The sequence below is a fragment of the Olea europaea genome, chromosome 11 (assembly GCF_002742605.1).
Source record: "Olea europaea var. sylvestris chromosome 11, O_europaea_v1, whole genome shotgun sequence".
NCBI classification, from domain to species: domain Eukaryota; kingdom Viridiplantae; phylum Streptophyta; class Magnoliopsida; order Lamiales; family Oleaceae; genus Olea; species Olea europaea.
This window is the reverse complement of record NC_036247.1, coordinates 29,945,412-29,963,027: the sequence shown is the minus strand read 5'-3', so window position 1 is coordinate 29,963,027 and position 17,616 is coordinate 29,945,412. Positions and strand designations below refer to the sequence as shown.

Sequence of the window (17,616 nt, the reverse complement as noted above, 5' to 3'; positions counted from 1 at the left end):
GAAACATGTAATGTTCTCATCATGTGTATGTATCTTTATTAATGCAGATGATCATGAATCCCTTGGTTTTATCGTCCAATGCATTAAAATACATCACAACTTCATTGACCAATGAATCAAAAAAACTCACTATCACATATACCTGTAATGATTTTTACTAACGATGAATAGCATTATTCAAACACATATAGCTGATCTTGAAAATTGTACAGGTAGCACCCAGCAATTGTTCTCAAGTTTTCAGACTCTTCTTAATTTTATTCATGTCATATGCTGCAGGTACAAAGAAAAATGCATCAGAACTGATAATTCACATTTAACTGTCCCATTAGCTAATAAATTAGAGGCGAGCAAAAGCTTAGGCACGTTCCAAACACTGTTTTCATGCACCATATAACATAAAGGAGATCATAGCAGAAGAAAAAGAAAAAGAAAAAGAAAAGGTAATTCCAATTTGCATACAGAACCCTCCACCATTAGCATGTCTTAACAGAACAGATCTTTACATCATCAAAGAAATAAACCTAACTGGAGGTCCGCTACAAGGCAAAAACACGGGGTTCATCCTCTATCTAGAATAAAACAGCTGCAATTACAAAAGGTCATTGTCCAGGCAATATGTTAAAATACACATGGTAAACCATAAATCATTTCTAGTAACAACAGTTTAATTTCACAAGGATTCTAGTTCCTTAACTTCATCTTTTCCATATATTCTCCCTGAAACCGTGGCTGGATAAAAGCTCCTAGCTTGCTTAAAAGACCTGATCCTTCCCAGTGAGCTGGTAAGCAGAACGCCATGCAAAATCATTCTTTACTGGAAGAACAGCCAAAAAAAGACTCAACTAAAAGTCACAGAATCTCTCACCAGAGCACAGATCGCTGATCCCAAAGTTCATCCCTCTCAAATTCACAATATACATCCAATGGCTGGGTAGAGTAGCATTTAGCAATTGCTTTGCCATGGACTGGATTCACTGTCATGTTTTCCTTTTACATTTAATAATATACTACAAAATAGAAGGCGTTTTTTGTTTAGACATCTTCTCAACAATCATCTAAAGTCCACAACTTCAGCATGCTCATACTCTCAGGTGCAAAATTACTTTGCGTTGACTTCAGCATCCATGTTTTCCTTGAATGCCTTTCCCTTGACTGGGTACCACAAATCATCAGGATTGAGAGGTATGCAATTGGGATCAAGTTCAAAGGAACCTTCTGGAACTCCACTTCTTTCAGCACCATTCATTCTAAAACAAGGAATTTGATGAGAGAACCTAAACAGCTCATTGGGCCGTATCAAAAATGAATCAGCCTCACTCTTGCCCATTCGCTGAAATAGGCTCACAAATCCTCTAACTTTATCCAAGTAAGCAACCTTCACACCATCACCTGCAACAAAATCAGAGAGAACCTCCACAATTTCATATTTGAAATGTTTAGGATTCTTTTGGTTGCAACTCCACCTTATATCCCAGTCCCTGAAAAGAGCCCAAATCTCCCCTTTCCTAGGATATATTACTAAAGAACCTCTCTTCTTACCTTTCTCATAAAGCACTTGATGAGAGAATGTAAAACGATCAGAAGTATATTGAGTCGTCTCACGCTTGAATCGGCCACAACCAACAGGTAACTCCTTTCTAACCCAATTCTTCTCATCTTCATCTTCTGGATCAGCTTCTAACCAGGTAATTTGCAATTTAAATCCAGGACTCTCTACCTTCTTGACCAGTGCATAGAATCTTGGCATGCCATCTAATGTATCAAAACAAGCCCACATTTGATCAACAGCAAAACAGCTTTCCTCTCTGCCCTTGTCAAAATCATTGAATTCTGGATCGGGACACTCATATATTTTTTCATCTGAATCTGATTGAGAATCATCTATTTCTTGAGTTCTTGTGTTGTCTGCATCAGTATGAAAGCTATTTGCATCACCACCCGTCAAATCTTCAGTATCTAGAGAATCCTCTTGCTCTTCTTTACTATTACTACATGATCTCTTTGGAGGGATGGCAATGTCATTGTAGTCATTGTCATCATCAATTTCATTGTATGAGATATGCTGCCTTTGCCTAGTTGATCTTCGTACAATGTGGTTACTATTAAGTCCAGAATCTCCCATGTTAGCAGGATCTCCAAAATTTTCCTCAACAGTCACATCTTCTATGTCATCACTACTTGATGTATCACAACTCTCGCTAGATTCCACTGCCCTCTTCCTTCCCCTCTTCCTATTTTTGTTTTTCTGATCTCCTGGTTCTCTAGTCATTTCATCCCCATTGGAAATTCCACCACTCGTTGAATAGAAATTCCGCGTCTTTCTTTCTTTCACTTTCACATCCCCACTGACCTTGGCAGTGCTATTGGTCCGCATACCTGATTCTGATCCAAGTGCTTTACCACTAGCACTCCCCTGAGATCCTGCACCAGGAGCTGGGAATGTAGTGTTACTTTGCACACCCTTTTTCGGGGGGCCCTGGTTTGGTATCCCTGCTTTCGAAAACACGTGTGGAGCACTGGGTTGACTACATTTGGATCCTACGGAAACACCTTGGGAACCTACATCATAAGCAATAAAGGTTTTTAAGCAGTAAGGGCACTGCAAAGATTTGTTCCCATTTTCTTTCTGGCAAGGGAATTTAATAATGCAAAACGGGCAACAAGTCCAGAACATTTCCTGTCCAACTGTAGAATTAAACCCTGTTGCTTGATGATGATTCAGACCACTGAATTTATCAGCAAAATAGTTTGGGACTTTGTTTTGGAATCCATATTGTTTCTTAAAAGAAGGATTTATGTTTATGTGATGAGGGGTTTGATTTGATGGAGTTGATCGAACTGAAACTCTAATCTTACTGTCAAATGAAGTCCTCTTTGCTGGGTCCGTAAGCACTAAATTTGCTTCCCCAATCAGCTTAAAAGCAGCTTCTGCACCAGGAAATCTGTTCTTATCAGGATGGAGAACTAGTGCAAGTCGTCGGTATTGTTTCTTGATAGTCAATTCATCAGCCAACTTTCCAACCCCAAGGATTCCGTACCAGTCCTTTTCGGATCCCAAAATCCTATTTTTAGCTGCACAGTGAACATCACATATGGCCAGCATCTGTGGTATATTCTCAAGTTCAGGGTACAAATTTCGTGCTTTCAAGGCAATCTTTCTCGCCCCTTCAAAGTCATTGTTCTCCATCTTCTCCTCTGCAATCCTTTTGGCTCGAGAGGCCTCATCTTTATTGCACTCCATCCTCAACAAGCAGTAGTAATAGGAAAGTCTACTACTCAAATTTTTCAAAGAGTAGTAATCAACAGAACTGCAAATTCTCTTCCTGCTCAAACCAGATAACTATGCTCTTTCCCCCAAGACAACACTGCAAACAAATGCAAAGATATTTCCATAGGAATTACTTTCAAGTTCATTCATTACCAAGTTCACCTTTTTGTAACAAAAGGGGGGGAAAATTTTTGAAACAACCATGATGAAGCAAAAAACAGCAAGCAAGGAAGCTTTCTTAGGCTAAATATAAACAAAATAAAATGAAAAGTGCAGCACGACAATAGTTATTACAAATTGAAGCCTCTATAGCTGCAATGCAGAGATGTTTAAATGGCAATTGGATAATGAGAGAACTATTGGACCGCCCAACAATGGGCATAGACGCAAGGCACAAAAACCTCAAAAGAGAAACAAATAAGAACCGTCTATCAACATATATTACCGGGGAAATCAAAAAAGTCAATTCACGTTCCATCGGACAATCAAGCTTTCACAGCTTGCATTATATGATGATAAGATACATCTTTACAGTAGATGGATAAATCATTTTTTATAGGCCGCCACAAAGTTTTTCAACTCAACTCTTCGCCAGTAGGTCATTTCATTAACCATGGCACTGTTCCTGTTATCTATGTTCAGTATTTTCATTGTTTAACCAGAAATATGCACATTGTAAACCGAAGAACTAAAGAAACATGAGAAAAGAAAAATGTCCACTCACTCCGAGACAAGGTGGGTGGTGGGGTAAGAAAACAGTATGGGGAATAATGTGATCACAAAAGTAATCAAGAAGAGGACTGATTCACAGATAACTCTACCAAACATGATTTCAAGTGTATGACCAAGTAGAAGTGAATAAAAAAAATAAATCAGGTAACTAGGTTCATTCTGCTCAACTCCATTAAAAGCTTGATTCTGGCCACAGAATCTTGATAACTCTACTAAGTCAAGTGCATACAAGTAGAATTCAATTTAAAAAATAAAATAAAAAAATCAGGAAAGTAGGTGATTCTGTTCAACTTCCATAAACTGCACGGTATTTTCATTGAACCAGATTTTTTTCCTTTTAACTTTCTTTTTGCACATAACCCCTATTGTGCTCTTCATTATAAAACTCTGCGTATTCTGTTGAATCATAGGAAGCTGCACAAGTACAGATGTTTTAACATTTAAAGTTTTATTCCCACTTCAATCAAGTTATGGTTTGTGTCTAGTCAATCACAGATTTTTTAACCTTAAATTTTTATTCCCCTTGATCATGTTATAGTTTACTCTAGTCAATTTTATCCTTTTCTTGCTATTTGTTAGGTTACATATTTTGTTTAGGAATTGACCCAAAAATGAAAATTTACCATAGCTATCTTTCTCCATACCAAAAGATTTATTGGTTCTATTCTGACTACGGACGACAATCAAGCTGGCCAACTTAGGCAACCAATGGCTTGGCCCGGAAAAAGCCTGAGCCAGCCCAGCTTGAGCCCCATTTGGGGTTCCGGGCCGAGCCCAACCAGAGCCGGCCCATGTGGCTCACGAGCTTTTTCATTCAAAAAAATGAGAAAAAAAAACTGTAAAGGCAGCAACACGCTGCCTTTTATAAGCCAGCAGCCTGCTGCCCTATTTTTAGGCAGCCGAGTGCTCTTTTTAGGCAGCATTAACATTTTATATATCTATAAATAAATAAATAAACCAAGCCTGCCCGGCTCAAAAAAGCTTGAGCCTAGATTTCTTGGCCGAGCAAAAGCTCGGCTCGACTCATTGACACCAGTAATCCTGACACAAAAATACTCAAATTGATGGCACCAAACACACACAAAGTATGGAAACAATCGCATCCAAGTAAATTCCTTGTACTACTATCTTTTCTATTTTCATCTGTACTTTTTTCTCATCCTTCCATTATTTCGAGCTTCAATATAGTCATTGCTTTATGCCACAAAAGTATAGTGCCAATACCAATAACAGGAGGACACCTTGTGACAAGTGAGACGGTAAACTATTTTTTGTCTGTGCCTGCATCGTGAACAGCAACTACAACTTGTCATTCAGCCTTTTGAAGGTCAAAAATGGAAATCTACCAATTGGTTTTGCTTAGAAATATTGTGATTAATTAACAGTAAACCATCGTAACTGCATCTATCAAGCATACTAGCATGCTTAATCCTCAAGGATATAAGTTGAAAACTTACTCCCTTTCCTATATTCAGGACCAAGAACAGGCTGTAAACAAGGGGACGTTCAGAAAAATAGAGTTTCTAAAGGAATATTAACATACAAATAATATTTCAAGCCCAGTATACACAAACAAGAATATTTTACAATTACAGAATTTTATTTCAAGATTTAAGGTTACACTTTTACCAAGCCGCTGAAAATTTATTATCATAATTTTGCACAATTTCTCCTTTTTCAAAAATAAAAAATAATATAAGGGTGAAGAACACATATAGCCTATGTTTGGCCCCCATTAGTTCAAAAATTATTTTTTTAAAAACTCATTTTCAACCATACATTCTCCTATAAAATAATTTTACAAGAGAGAGAGAGAGCGCGCTTTAATGAATATTGAAAGAATAGGTCCTGAATTTAACTATTGAAAATCTATATTATGTAATTAATTGATACTCTAGGCTCACTTTTATATTTCTTATGTTTCTTGTGTTCTTCAAAGTATACATAATGAATGATAGCAAGAATGGTCTACAAGACATTACAACTAGACCATAACGAATGCTCTTTGTTCATAAATCATGTGAAGTTAGGAACTAATGGAGTAATACATCAAAGGTACTATGTTGAACTAATAACGTACGACCCCCATCACTCTCGTTACCTTTTAGTTTGACCATGATAACATTTTGACCAATTAAAAAAATACTAATGCAAAATAGGTGAAATAAAGCATATTAAGGAGTATCACGAGTCAAACAAGAGTTTGAAAATGTTGTAAACAAATGCTTTAATGAAATTAAAATTTTCTTATAATGTAATTAGTGAATATTCATAAATGAACTCTTACCAGGTTGATGTACGTGTCCAACGGAAATACATTCTCAAGATCTATAAACTCTCCAACCATTCAAGAAACATATGAGATCCATCATTATATTAAGCAATCTAGAGTGGTAGCATAGAAAAACTGGTTTCTTCTATGTCTACATTGCAATTACTCCATTTCTAAAAATTGAATGGGCAAATAGATATTTTCTTTGTTATTAATTAGTGAAAATTATTATGTTCTAAGATTTGGGATTATCTACATTACAATTTGCAGACTTAGGCAAATGCCTCACTCTCGAATATCAAGTCTTACTTTCCTGAAACATTATCTCATAATGTCAAATGCCATGTCTTATACGATTCTTAGCAGGTTGTCTCACTTTCAAGAGGATTCATAACTCATTCAATCAGAACCAAGATGAAATACAATGGGTTATAAGGAAACATATAACGTTTTGGAAACAACATACACTTTTATGATTACTCTTATCATGTTGTGATTATCACTATAATAAATGTTTTCCATGCTTTTTCTTTTTATACATGGTGCAAGTTGGACGGACAGAAATATTAAGATTTTGGATAAGAGCCCACCTCGCTTTCCAGGAAAGGCTCAGTGATGAATTTCAATCATGAATTTAAAGTTGTGAATTTATACACTCCACAGTACATACTTTTTCAATTTAACCATTCATGTACAGCACTTTCCCACTTTATTTCATTAACAATTTTAAAAATTATGAAAAAGAAAGTACTGATCCTCGGAATCATCGAAACCCATTAACATTCTCATTTAGAGAGTGTTTGGTGGGAATTAAATTCAGATTTTATAATAGATTGTGATGAAAATTTTTGAAATGTGTGGTCGAAAAATTGTAAAACTGAAGAAAGATGTGGTTAATATTAATTGTTTAACTTTGACTTAGATTAAAATCAGATTTTAATCCCAACCAAACAAGCTCTTAGATGGGTTTGTACACATCCAACATATGAGAAAGAACATTGGGCAGATTTATATATAAATCTTAAACAAAAATTTACAAAAGAGAAATCAAATACATGCAACATAAACAAACCAAAAACAGAAGGCAACGCCATTATCTCACTAAAACTGCATAACCTATTAACCATACAACAAAATTTAAAATTATGTTTAGCAAAAATGAATAAATATAAACAATGTGCAATTTAAAGCAAGTAATATTACTAAGATAAAGTTCAGATTTTTCCCTTTATTCTTGATCCCTAAAGCAATTATCCATAAAAATTCAAAATGTTCAAAGATCAACTTTCCTAGAGAGTAAAAAGTCGATCCAATTTCATGAAAAATGAAATGAAATTAGGAATTAATATCTTCAAAACCCTAGAACTCTGAAATGTTGAAAGGGAGCACATAAATCATAAATTGGATCGAAATATCAATCAAAATGCAAAATAAAAATTAAACAAACACAAAAACTGGAAGCGAAAACTTCTTGAACCTCAATTCAAACAGCCGACCCGTAAAAAAATTGGACGAATTTCAACACACAATATTCTCGGTATATAAATTAAATACATAAATAAATGAACAATGCATGTATGTGTATGTAAACATACGAACCTCGTATCTTTTAGATAGAAACGCTCACTGTTTGGAATACAGAAAGAGAGAGAGGTGCTTAAGTTTAAACTTTTAAAGTGCGTTTTTAAAATCTTCGGGCAAAGAGAGGGAATGAAATGGCGGGAAGAAGAAAGCAAAAATTTTGGGGTAGAACAGAGAGAGAGAGAGAGCGAAAGGATTTTCTGTGATTTGTAATGTCAATCGGCGCAATTGAATCTGGAAGCATCCACACTTTCACGTTTAGCAATGACACACTCTGAAAGATGAAATATTTTGCAGGTAAATTTTGAATTTTTATTTTTAATTTTTCTATTCTCCAAAAATTTACTATTTCAAAACTCATTTTAATTAGCCCGTTTGGCTCCCATTTTTTTCCAAATTAAAATCAGTAAAATAGTTTTTTTAAAAAATGAATTGTTTAAACGGAAGGAAAAAGATTTCAATTTACGTATAATATTATTTTATGAAAGATTGTGTGATTCAAAATAGAAGAAAGAAAAATGAAATTCAATTTAATGGGGTCAAACAGAGGCTATATTAATAGACAAACATGCACTTAATATTAACATTAATTTTAATTAAACATTACAAAAATTTACTATAACTATTCTTTTCTCCATTGCTTTTGCTTATTTTTGTAACTTCACTCCTTTTTACCAAAATTAGTTTTTAGCTCTCCCAAATAAGGGGTGTTTGGAAGTGATTTTTCACCCCCAAAAAATTAATTTTTTTATCCTTATTTTACTATTCTAACCGTAGAATTTGACTTTTTCTCTTACAGATAACCCTCACTTTTCTCCTAATGGTCATAAAATTAATTCTCAAAATCACTCTCAAATGGGGCATAAGCATTTATAAATAATTTGAGCTAAATGGGGCTTTTTATAAGAATTCGATCAAGTCCATGTCTATTGGCCCGCTTGTTAAAAGTTCAGTCTGAAATTGGCCAAGGCCCAATATAATTTGGGCTGGGCCATGAACTTTTTCCAGCCTCATTTGCACGTCAATTATCGAGAATTAGGTAGTCGAGAAAATGAACAAATTGAAATCATACTTGTAGTTGCTCGAAAAATAGTTTGACGTTAATTCAAGTATGAGAGAATTCACGATGTTTCTTTAAAATATTTTTGTTCAATCTAGCGCTCAAAGTTATGAACAATTATCTCCCAAGATATAAAGGATTTTCATTATATAAAAGTCGCACATCAATTACCTTTATCACTCAATTTTGACACGAATGTTGGAGTGGAATATTTACACAAAAATTATGCTTGTGGGAAATTATGGAGTAGAATCAAATCTTATTATGCAACAAAAAGTTCAAGGAATGCCCTATATATAACAAACTAAGATGTGTTCGGATGCTTTATAAAATGCGAAAGTCGTGGAAATGGATGGAAAAGATGGTGGCCAAAATTTCCTTTTGGAGGCCACACTGGCTCGACTGGCCGCAACCTGCAAACATTTTGGATCTGCACTTCTAGGTCGTAGTAATCTATCCGTTAGGTTATTATTTGGTTCAAAACTTGGCAAGTTTTGTCAATTTTCATCCATTGTTGTGTCCCTTTAAATCTAATGGTGTTACTAGTTGGAAATAAATAAGAACTAACATCTACAGACTCCAAAACATCATAAACATTGAACCTCTCCATCAGCAAAACAGCTCCCTAGGTTTTACAATCTTATGTTGTCTGTCCGCCTTTGATGGCCATTTTTTCCAGTCACGTGTTGAGAACAAAGATCACCTGCTAGTTCACACACTAAAATTTTGGACCTATATAAGATTTATAATCTAGGTATGGTGCTAGTGGCGGATTTAGTATTCGAGCAGTGGGGTCAGTTGCTCCCACACTAAATTTTAAATCCAAGATTTTGCACAAGATTTTCAAGAAATTCCTTATAATTTTCAATTTTACTCTCACTATTAAAATTTATGAAATTTGTCCCGACAACTCTACAATCTTAGTTAGGTCGTGTTTCTATGCCAGTTTTTATAAAGATGTGTGGGCAGGATTGAAATGCTTGTTTTGCATGGTTTTTCTTCTACATGACAATCTGTTTGTGCTTGTTGGTGTTTCTAATTATTTTCGCGAGAGAGTAATACACGTATATTTTGTGATGGTCATGAAATTTTCCGTAACAATGCGAAAATTTTGGCTTCTTATTTCCTTTCTAGTTTATGGCACCATAAATTACCTGTCAAGTTAAGCCCTCGTTTGGCCCCTTTAAAACTCTTCAATTTAATTCAATTTTTTCTCTATTTTATTTTTAACCACACAATTTTCAATAAAATAATATTACACTCAAATTGAAAATTTTTCAACCTCATAATCTTCAAAAAATAATAATATCCCCCTCATTATAAATTCAAATAATGAGGGTCAAACGGGGCGATTTTTGATCTTGCAGATCAACTTCGCTGTAGTTGGTCAAGTGCTTGATTCAAATTTGGGTCAGAATCATTGCTCAATTTAGCTTATGGGAAGAAAAGGAAAGCGCACACATGTCACAATCTTGTCCGCAACAATACTGTTGGGAACATGGGATTTTAATTAAATTGTGTATATACAAGAATATAAATAATTTTGTAAGAATAAGTGTTTTAGAAATTACCTTTATAGCACGTTTTACAAAAAAATCTTCGTGTTTGATCTCTTGATTCCACCTTTCAAACCCGATGCTCTCCCTTGTTTTTCAGAAACTCAAATTTGTAGGAAAATTATATGCGTGGGTGCAACAAGAATTAACCAACAATTAAACTAACAGACTGTTTGGGAGTGAATTTTTTGCCTAAAAAATAGATTTTTTGACCGTTATTTTACTATTTCAGTCGTCATATTTGACTTCTTCTCTCACGGGTGGACCCCACTTTTCTCCTAACGATCAAAAAATCAATTCTCAAAATCACTATCGAACAGGCTCTAAATATATGTGCCCATTGATATGGACATGAGTTGGATAAAAAATAATAATAATACAATTTCAAAAGGACTCTTCCTTTTTAGTTTTAATACAAATCAAACTCTTCCATATATAAATGGCACGTGTGATACGTTCTGGTTTAACTAACTAATTCTACTACAATTAACATTAAATTATAATCCTTAATTTATTTCAATTCTTATTTTGAAAGCACCAAGATTGAATCAGGCTCAATTAAATAAACTCCAATAAATTAATGTTGACACAATCAAATCTTGATCATTCAGGATAATTTATTGATTTTATCCTATTCCACTAAACATTAAACCCTCCATTTTGTATCGACGGTTCATGTGTTCACCTCATAATATTAATTCAATAATTAATATTGAATTACTAAATTCAAATTTAATTGTCTAGTAAAAATCCGTTAATTAAAACAAAACGTCTATACTTTTCAATATTATTGTGCAAAACGTTCATAATTTTCATTTTTTTGACATTTTCATTTTTCATTGTGGAAATCATCATTTTTCATCTATTTTTATGTGAAATAACAAATATACCCTCATATTTACGTAAAACAAAAATAAAGAACAAATTACAATCATACTTCTAAACTTTTAAAAATGTGCAAATGAGTTCAAATAAATTGTTAAAATATTAAAAGAAAAAATCTATCTCTCACCACCACCACCACCACAACGAACAATAAACAATTTTCAACAATATACTCCAAATCACTAGCTATATATTATTGGGCAATGGAACGGTCACTGCCCCGATTTCAAACTCGTGGCTGTCAGAAGAATTGGAGGGGATAGAGATCACCCCAAAAATTTTGATTTTCTAATTATTTATTTTGGATTTTTTTGAAAAAATTTGGGAGTACAGCAGCAATTTATTCTTTCTTTTTCTTTTCTTTTTTGTTTTATTTATATAGAAGGGCATATTTGTCATTTTATATTAAAAATTGATGAAAATGATAATTTCCACAATGAAATGTGAAAATGCCAAAAAAATAAAAGGTATTAACGTTTTACACAATAATATTGAAATGTAGGGATGTTGTGTTAATTTCCCTAAAAATTCATTTGGCGTCACGATCTCGCTATTAAATATTTTATGGTTTTCACGTCGCGAATATACATTCTCTGATTATTCCATTTTAATTCCCAAAGTATCGAGATATTGATATTTGATCGTGATCTCACCCATAGATGATTCAAAGCACTTAAAATTAGTAATCGAAATCTATTATTCACTGAGGGTTGATGTATAATGTACAATAGTCAAGTGAAATTAAATTTCAGGTGGTCTGATTCAATACATTCAGAAATTTACATTCAAATCTATTGTCAAGTTAAAGATGAACTTCAATACTTCTATCGAACAAACATAATGAAATCTAAAATAATAAAAATAAATAATCGAAAAAATAAGCTATTTTTAATTTTAAAACATCACGAATGAAATATATTTACTCGATGGGCGAAAAACTTATTCAACAAATCTCCGACTTCTTCCCATAGTAAATGGAACATGTTGAGTGCACCCGGTTCCTTGACCACTTCAGAAATATAACATTCATAATTTATTTTTGTTTCCACCAATAATTATTACGTGCAGCTCAATATCAATTAATTGAGATATCTCAAAATAAATGTTGAGGACCGAGAAAAAGGAGGGTCCAGCGATTATGCCTGGTCATTTAATGAAGACTCAACATCACATGGGAATGGGGAGAAAAAAATGAGGTACTTGAAGTGATGAATGGGACATGGATGATGGAATTTCGTAAATGTATTGTTTTACTAGATAAATAAATAGTCTATCTTCGATTTCATATTGGGATAACAAAAATTAACACCCCGTGGTGAGGTGGGCGCGACGATACTCCACCCCGAACCCTTCCCGTGAAGAGAGAAAAAAATAATAATAACAACCAAATAAATTGGACGGCAAACGGGACAAGCTGTCGCCCCGCCCCTATCCCAAGCCATCTAAGGCAAGGCACGGCTCGGGGTTAGGGTGGGGGTGCCCCACTGCCATCACTAATTCCATCCAAGATTTAATTGATTATGAACGGCTTAGCAATCAAATTCCTCTACTGGTTAGTTGTTGGACAAGAACTCTGTTTAAAAGTTTCGAATTTAAGAATTTATTCACTGAGACAAACTTTATATCCTAATAGATTTTAAAATTTGGCAATATAGATTAATATTGTCAGATCACCCCCAGCTTAACATTCAATTAGTGAAGTTTTCACAAACATCAATCTTAGAGCATTGGACTTGAGATAATCATGCCTAGATACTAGACATGTTGATGAGTTGATCTTTGTACATAAGAAAACGGGAAGATGCGAACTTTGCTGTATTAATGATATTAATGATACATATAATTCTTGGCATATGTCGACAAAATGGAGAGAGCTACCATTGTTTCGTAATACTTTTTATTTGTCACATAAGGTAGGTCAAACTCGATTAGACTTGTGAGCTACACAACCTAACGTAGGTAGACTCAACTTATTTTACATCCCAATAGAATTTCTATATAAATTGATTGATGCATAGCACAAGTTACCAAATCCAAACCAGCAAAAAAAAAAGGATGAGTATCCCTTCTCAGCCCAATTACAGGAAAAAGGTGTGAGGTGTGCCAATGGGTACAGCTTATTTAAGTTTTCTGCCATAGACATGGGCAAACATGAAACGTTATTAACAAAATGTAAAAGATAAAAATAAAGAGAAAAGATAAGGTACCATTCTTGCATTTTCTTTTACTTCTCCCTATTCTGGATGTAGTTTTGTCCAAGAGTATGAAAATCGGAGAAATTAATGGGTTATTTCGCTAGTAATACTAGTAAAACATGTATATTATATGTAATAGGGACATGACCAAGAAGGTAACATTATATCTTGAGATTTTGCTATTCGCTTTCACCATTAAAACTGCAAATTATGGTTGGAAAACTTAATCCTCCTTACTCAATTTTGCATCTAACGACCTCTAATGTTATTTCTATGTGTCTTTATATGGATTTGTAAGACAATCTATTCATCATTTTTAGTTGGAAGTCAGAGTTGAAACGAGTAGACTAGGGAGAGTAGTGACACGGGTATTATAGCCCAAACAAAACAGCCAATCCAAGGTTCAAAAAATAGGGCTTGACTCTTAGGATTGCGAATCTTCCTGTAGGATCATTATGATCTGCAGCACAATTTATAATTAGCTTTACTGGTGAAAGACTAATATTAGAATTCTAGATGCTAGTGAGAAAACGGAGACTAATATTAGAATTGTAGATGTTAGTGAGAAAACGGAGAAAGTTAGAAACTCATGATCTTAAGTAACTCAAGATTTTATTTCTGATTTCGATGATCTTACAATGAAGGAGGAAGGCTCCTTATATAGAGGAGAAGGCTCTTTCAACCTTCAAACACAATAACACAAACTGGTACAACAATTTTACAAACATACAGCCAACTTTTAAAAATTATACAAGACTTACGTACAATCATGACACAAATGGACAAAGACTTTTGACTAAGAAGTCCTTTTTTTGACAAAGTCAGATTCTGCTTTTACGAACTTTTGATAAACAAGCAGTGCCTCATCAATTATTATATAATACGACATACAATTCATACAAAGCGACAAAATACTTTTATTACACATGATATTAATTTTTACGGTGTACCAAGATTTGCTGCCCCTATATGGTTTATTTGAGTCCTTTGAATTTGAAGATAGTTCAACTTGCTTCCGCCAAGGCATGTTTGCAAGCTTATGCTTTTCTTCATAGAGCTCCTCATAAAGCTGTTGCTCCAATTTCTCGAGTTGGTCTGGATCATTGGGATCAAAAGATTATGACCATGGATCTTGGGATTCTTGAAATTGGGAAAATTTTGGTTCTTATTTATGTTGGCTTGAGCTTGATCCTCCTTGTGACATCTTTTCCTTGCCTTTGGATACTTTTCTTGTGAATTTTGGTTGTCTCTACCAATGTAGAGTCTTTCTCTGAGTTGTTGACCTTTGAAGTGTCTCCTGAATATTTAACCATTTGTCCTAAGCTTTGAGTAGGCCTGCCAAGATAAAACTGATTTCAAGAATTGTCAAAATGATAATCATCAAGTGGACGGACTGGATAATAATTGTAAATTTGGCTTAGACTGTCCATACGAGCTTGGATATCCTGTTGAATTCTTTAAGTATATGACATTGATAGTGTTTTCCATGGTGCATCATCTTCAATATTAGGCTAGAATTCTAGAGGGATTGTCTCATTGAGTTCTGCCATTTTTCTTTGAAATGTTTTGAATTCTTGAGAATAATTTTTTCATTTTTCGCGAAGTTAAATGGTTGGACTGAATATTCCTATACATGTGAAAAATGTTCATAATAACCCGATTCAGTAAAATACCATTGTCTTTGAAAAATAAGGATTACCTGAACATTATTAAATGAAGTCCTAAGATTTTTGTATTTTAAACAAAAAGCATTAAATTTTTGACATCAATGATCAAGTGAATAAAACCATTCAGAGAATCTTACTACTTAATTGTTTGGTTTGGAAAAGATTTACGGAAAATCCTTCCAAAGTTGTGAACTAAGATCATAAAACCAGTTTTTTCATCATGGATTTGCAATTTTTTTTTTTATTCGACTTGGGTTTATACAGAAGAGGTTAAAAAATGGATAATCTAGGTGAAAGCCAAGTCCTCCAAAAATTTGAATGCCATATAGCTTGATAACCAGGGATTGATATTTTAACATGATTTCCTTTGACCTATAATAGGTTGGGCAATTTCTGATGAAATTTTGAAGTTCCAGAGGGAAATTTTGGATTGGAGGATTTTGTGAATTTTGAGAAAAGAGTTTGAACATACAAATTGTTGGAATTTGTGTTTGGATGGAAGGTGGTGTTTGGATAGTAGATCAGGTAGTATGTTAGATTTTCCTTTTATGTGTTTGATTTCAAAGTCAAATCTGCAAACCGTTCTGCTCATCTCATGAATTGTGATTTGGAACTTGTTTCTTCTTGAAGTTCAGCATTTGAGGAAATGCTTTCATATCCACTTCGATTAGAAACTTATGTTCCATGAGATGAAATTGAAAATTTTCACTTCGTCTTTTACTTGCAAGAATCTCCATGAATGTAGAATGGTAATACTTTTCAGCTTCTTTGAATGTTCCACTTTTGCGTCAACACATTCTTCTTTCTTCGTTGTTTTCTTCTAAGAGTAATGTACCCCAGTAAAAATTAGCGTCTGTTTGTAAAATTCATTTTCCATTAGTGGAATTTGTAGTGCGGAAAGATTAAGAATTTTTTGTTTTACTTTTTTTGATAGCTTGAGTTTGCTTGTAAGCCCATTGGGGAGGATTTTTTTCCAACATATCTTGGGAGCCAATTGTTTGAGAAAATTAGTCATATAATTCACCACTCCAAGAAATTGTTGCACTTGTTGTTTTGTTAAGTTTTCAAAAGGGAATTTACGAAATTCTCCATCAATATGCTGCTGTAAGGAATATTTTTAATTTTTGATAGACATTTCAAGAAAATCAATTTCTAGTGTCGCAATGATCATCTTTTTCTGGGACAACATGACGCCATATTCAGTGACAATATTTGTAAATCTTTGGAGGAGTACTTCATGAATATCCACATTGTTAGAGAATAGAATGATATCATCAATGTAGATTAATGTTGTTTTAAGAAGTGGTCGAAACAAAGAAGGTGCCATTTTGAGACAGAATGCCATTACTGTCAACTGGAAATGTTGATTTGGAATATAGAATATTGTCTTATCAAAATATTCAAGAGCATAAACTGTTTTTGACGATCGATTTTCTGAAAATGAAGATTATAAATCATCTTCATGAAAGTCGACGTGTGTTGCTAAAAGTAGTTGATGAATAATCTTTTCTCACTAACAATCTTTCATTGTAATACTTTATCTTCAACAAGAACATGAAAATCAACCATTTACAATTCATGGCTTTAATACCAAATAAGGAGAGTTGTGACCTAGGTATTCTTGCCCACACAAAACAACCAATCCAAAGCTCAAAAAATAGGGCCTGACTCTTAGGATCGCAAATTTTCCTAAACGATCGCTATGATCTGCAACACAATTTCTGATGCTAAGGATCCTCAAAAGATGTAATAGCAGAGCACACTCATGTAACCGCTCGATTAGTTGATTAGGATGACTTGTGAAAGACTAATACTAGAATTCTAGATGTTAGTGAGAAAATAGAGGAAGTTAGAAACTCATGATTTTAAGGAACTCAAAATTTTATTTATGATTTTCGATGATCTTATAATGAAGGAAGGAGACTCCTTATATAGAGGAGAAGGCTCCTTCAACCTTCAGATGCAGCAAAGTAATAATACAGACTAGTACAATAATTTTACAAATAGACAAATGACTTCTAAAAAGTACGCATGACTCGGGTACAATTATGACATAAATGGACAAAGACTTCTAACTAAGCAGTCCTTCTGTTGATGAAGTGGGAATTTGCTTTTACAAATTTTTGATGAAGTAAACAGTGCCTCATCTATTATTATAAAATACAACATACAACTCATACAAAGCAACAAAATAGTTTCATTACACATGATAGTAATTTTTATGGTGTACCAAGATTTGCTGTCCTTCGTGGTTCATCCGAGTCCTTTGAATTTGACAGAAGTCCGGCTCGCTTCTACCAAAGCATGTTTGCAAGCTTATGCTTTTCTTCAGGGACTCGATTTTGAACAATTTTCATCAAAACAATTGTCTACTGGTAAACAAAAAGGAAGAATATC

At 33.9% G+C, this 17,616-nt stretch overlaps 1 protein-coding gene across 1 annotated transcript; it reads right to left on the bottom strand.

Moving 5' to 3' along the window:
• Positions 1–433: 433 nt before the first annotated feature.
• Positions 434–8,113, bottom strand: LOC111404021. The gene is made up of 2 exons (XM_023032732.1): positions 7,875–8,113; positions 434–3,368 (listed from the first exon to the last, which is right to left on the bottom strand). The coding sequence occupies exon 2, from the start codon at positions 3,242–3,244 to the stop codon at positions 1,103–1,105; it is 2,142 nt and encodes a 713-aa protein (XP_022888500.1). The 5' UTR covers positions 3,245–3,368; positions 7,875–8,113; the 3' UTR covers positions 434–1,102.
• Positions 8,114–17,616: the final 9,503 nt, after the last annotated feature.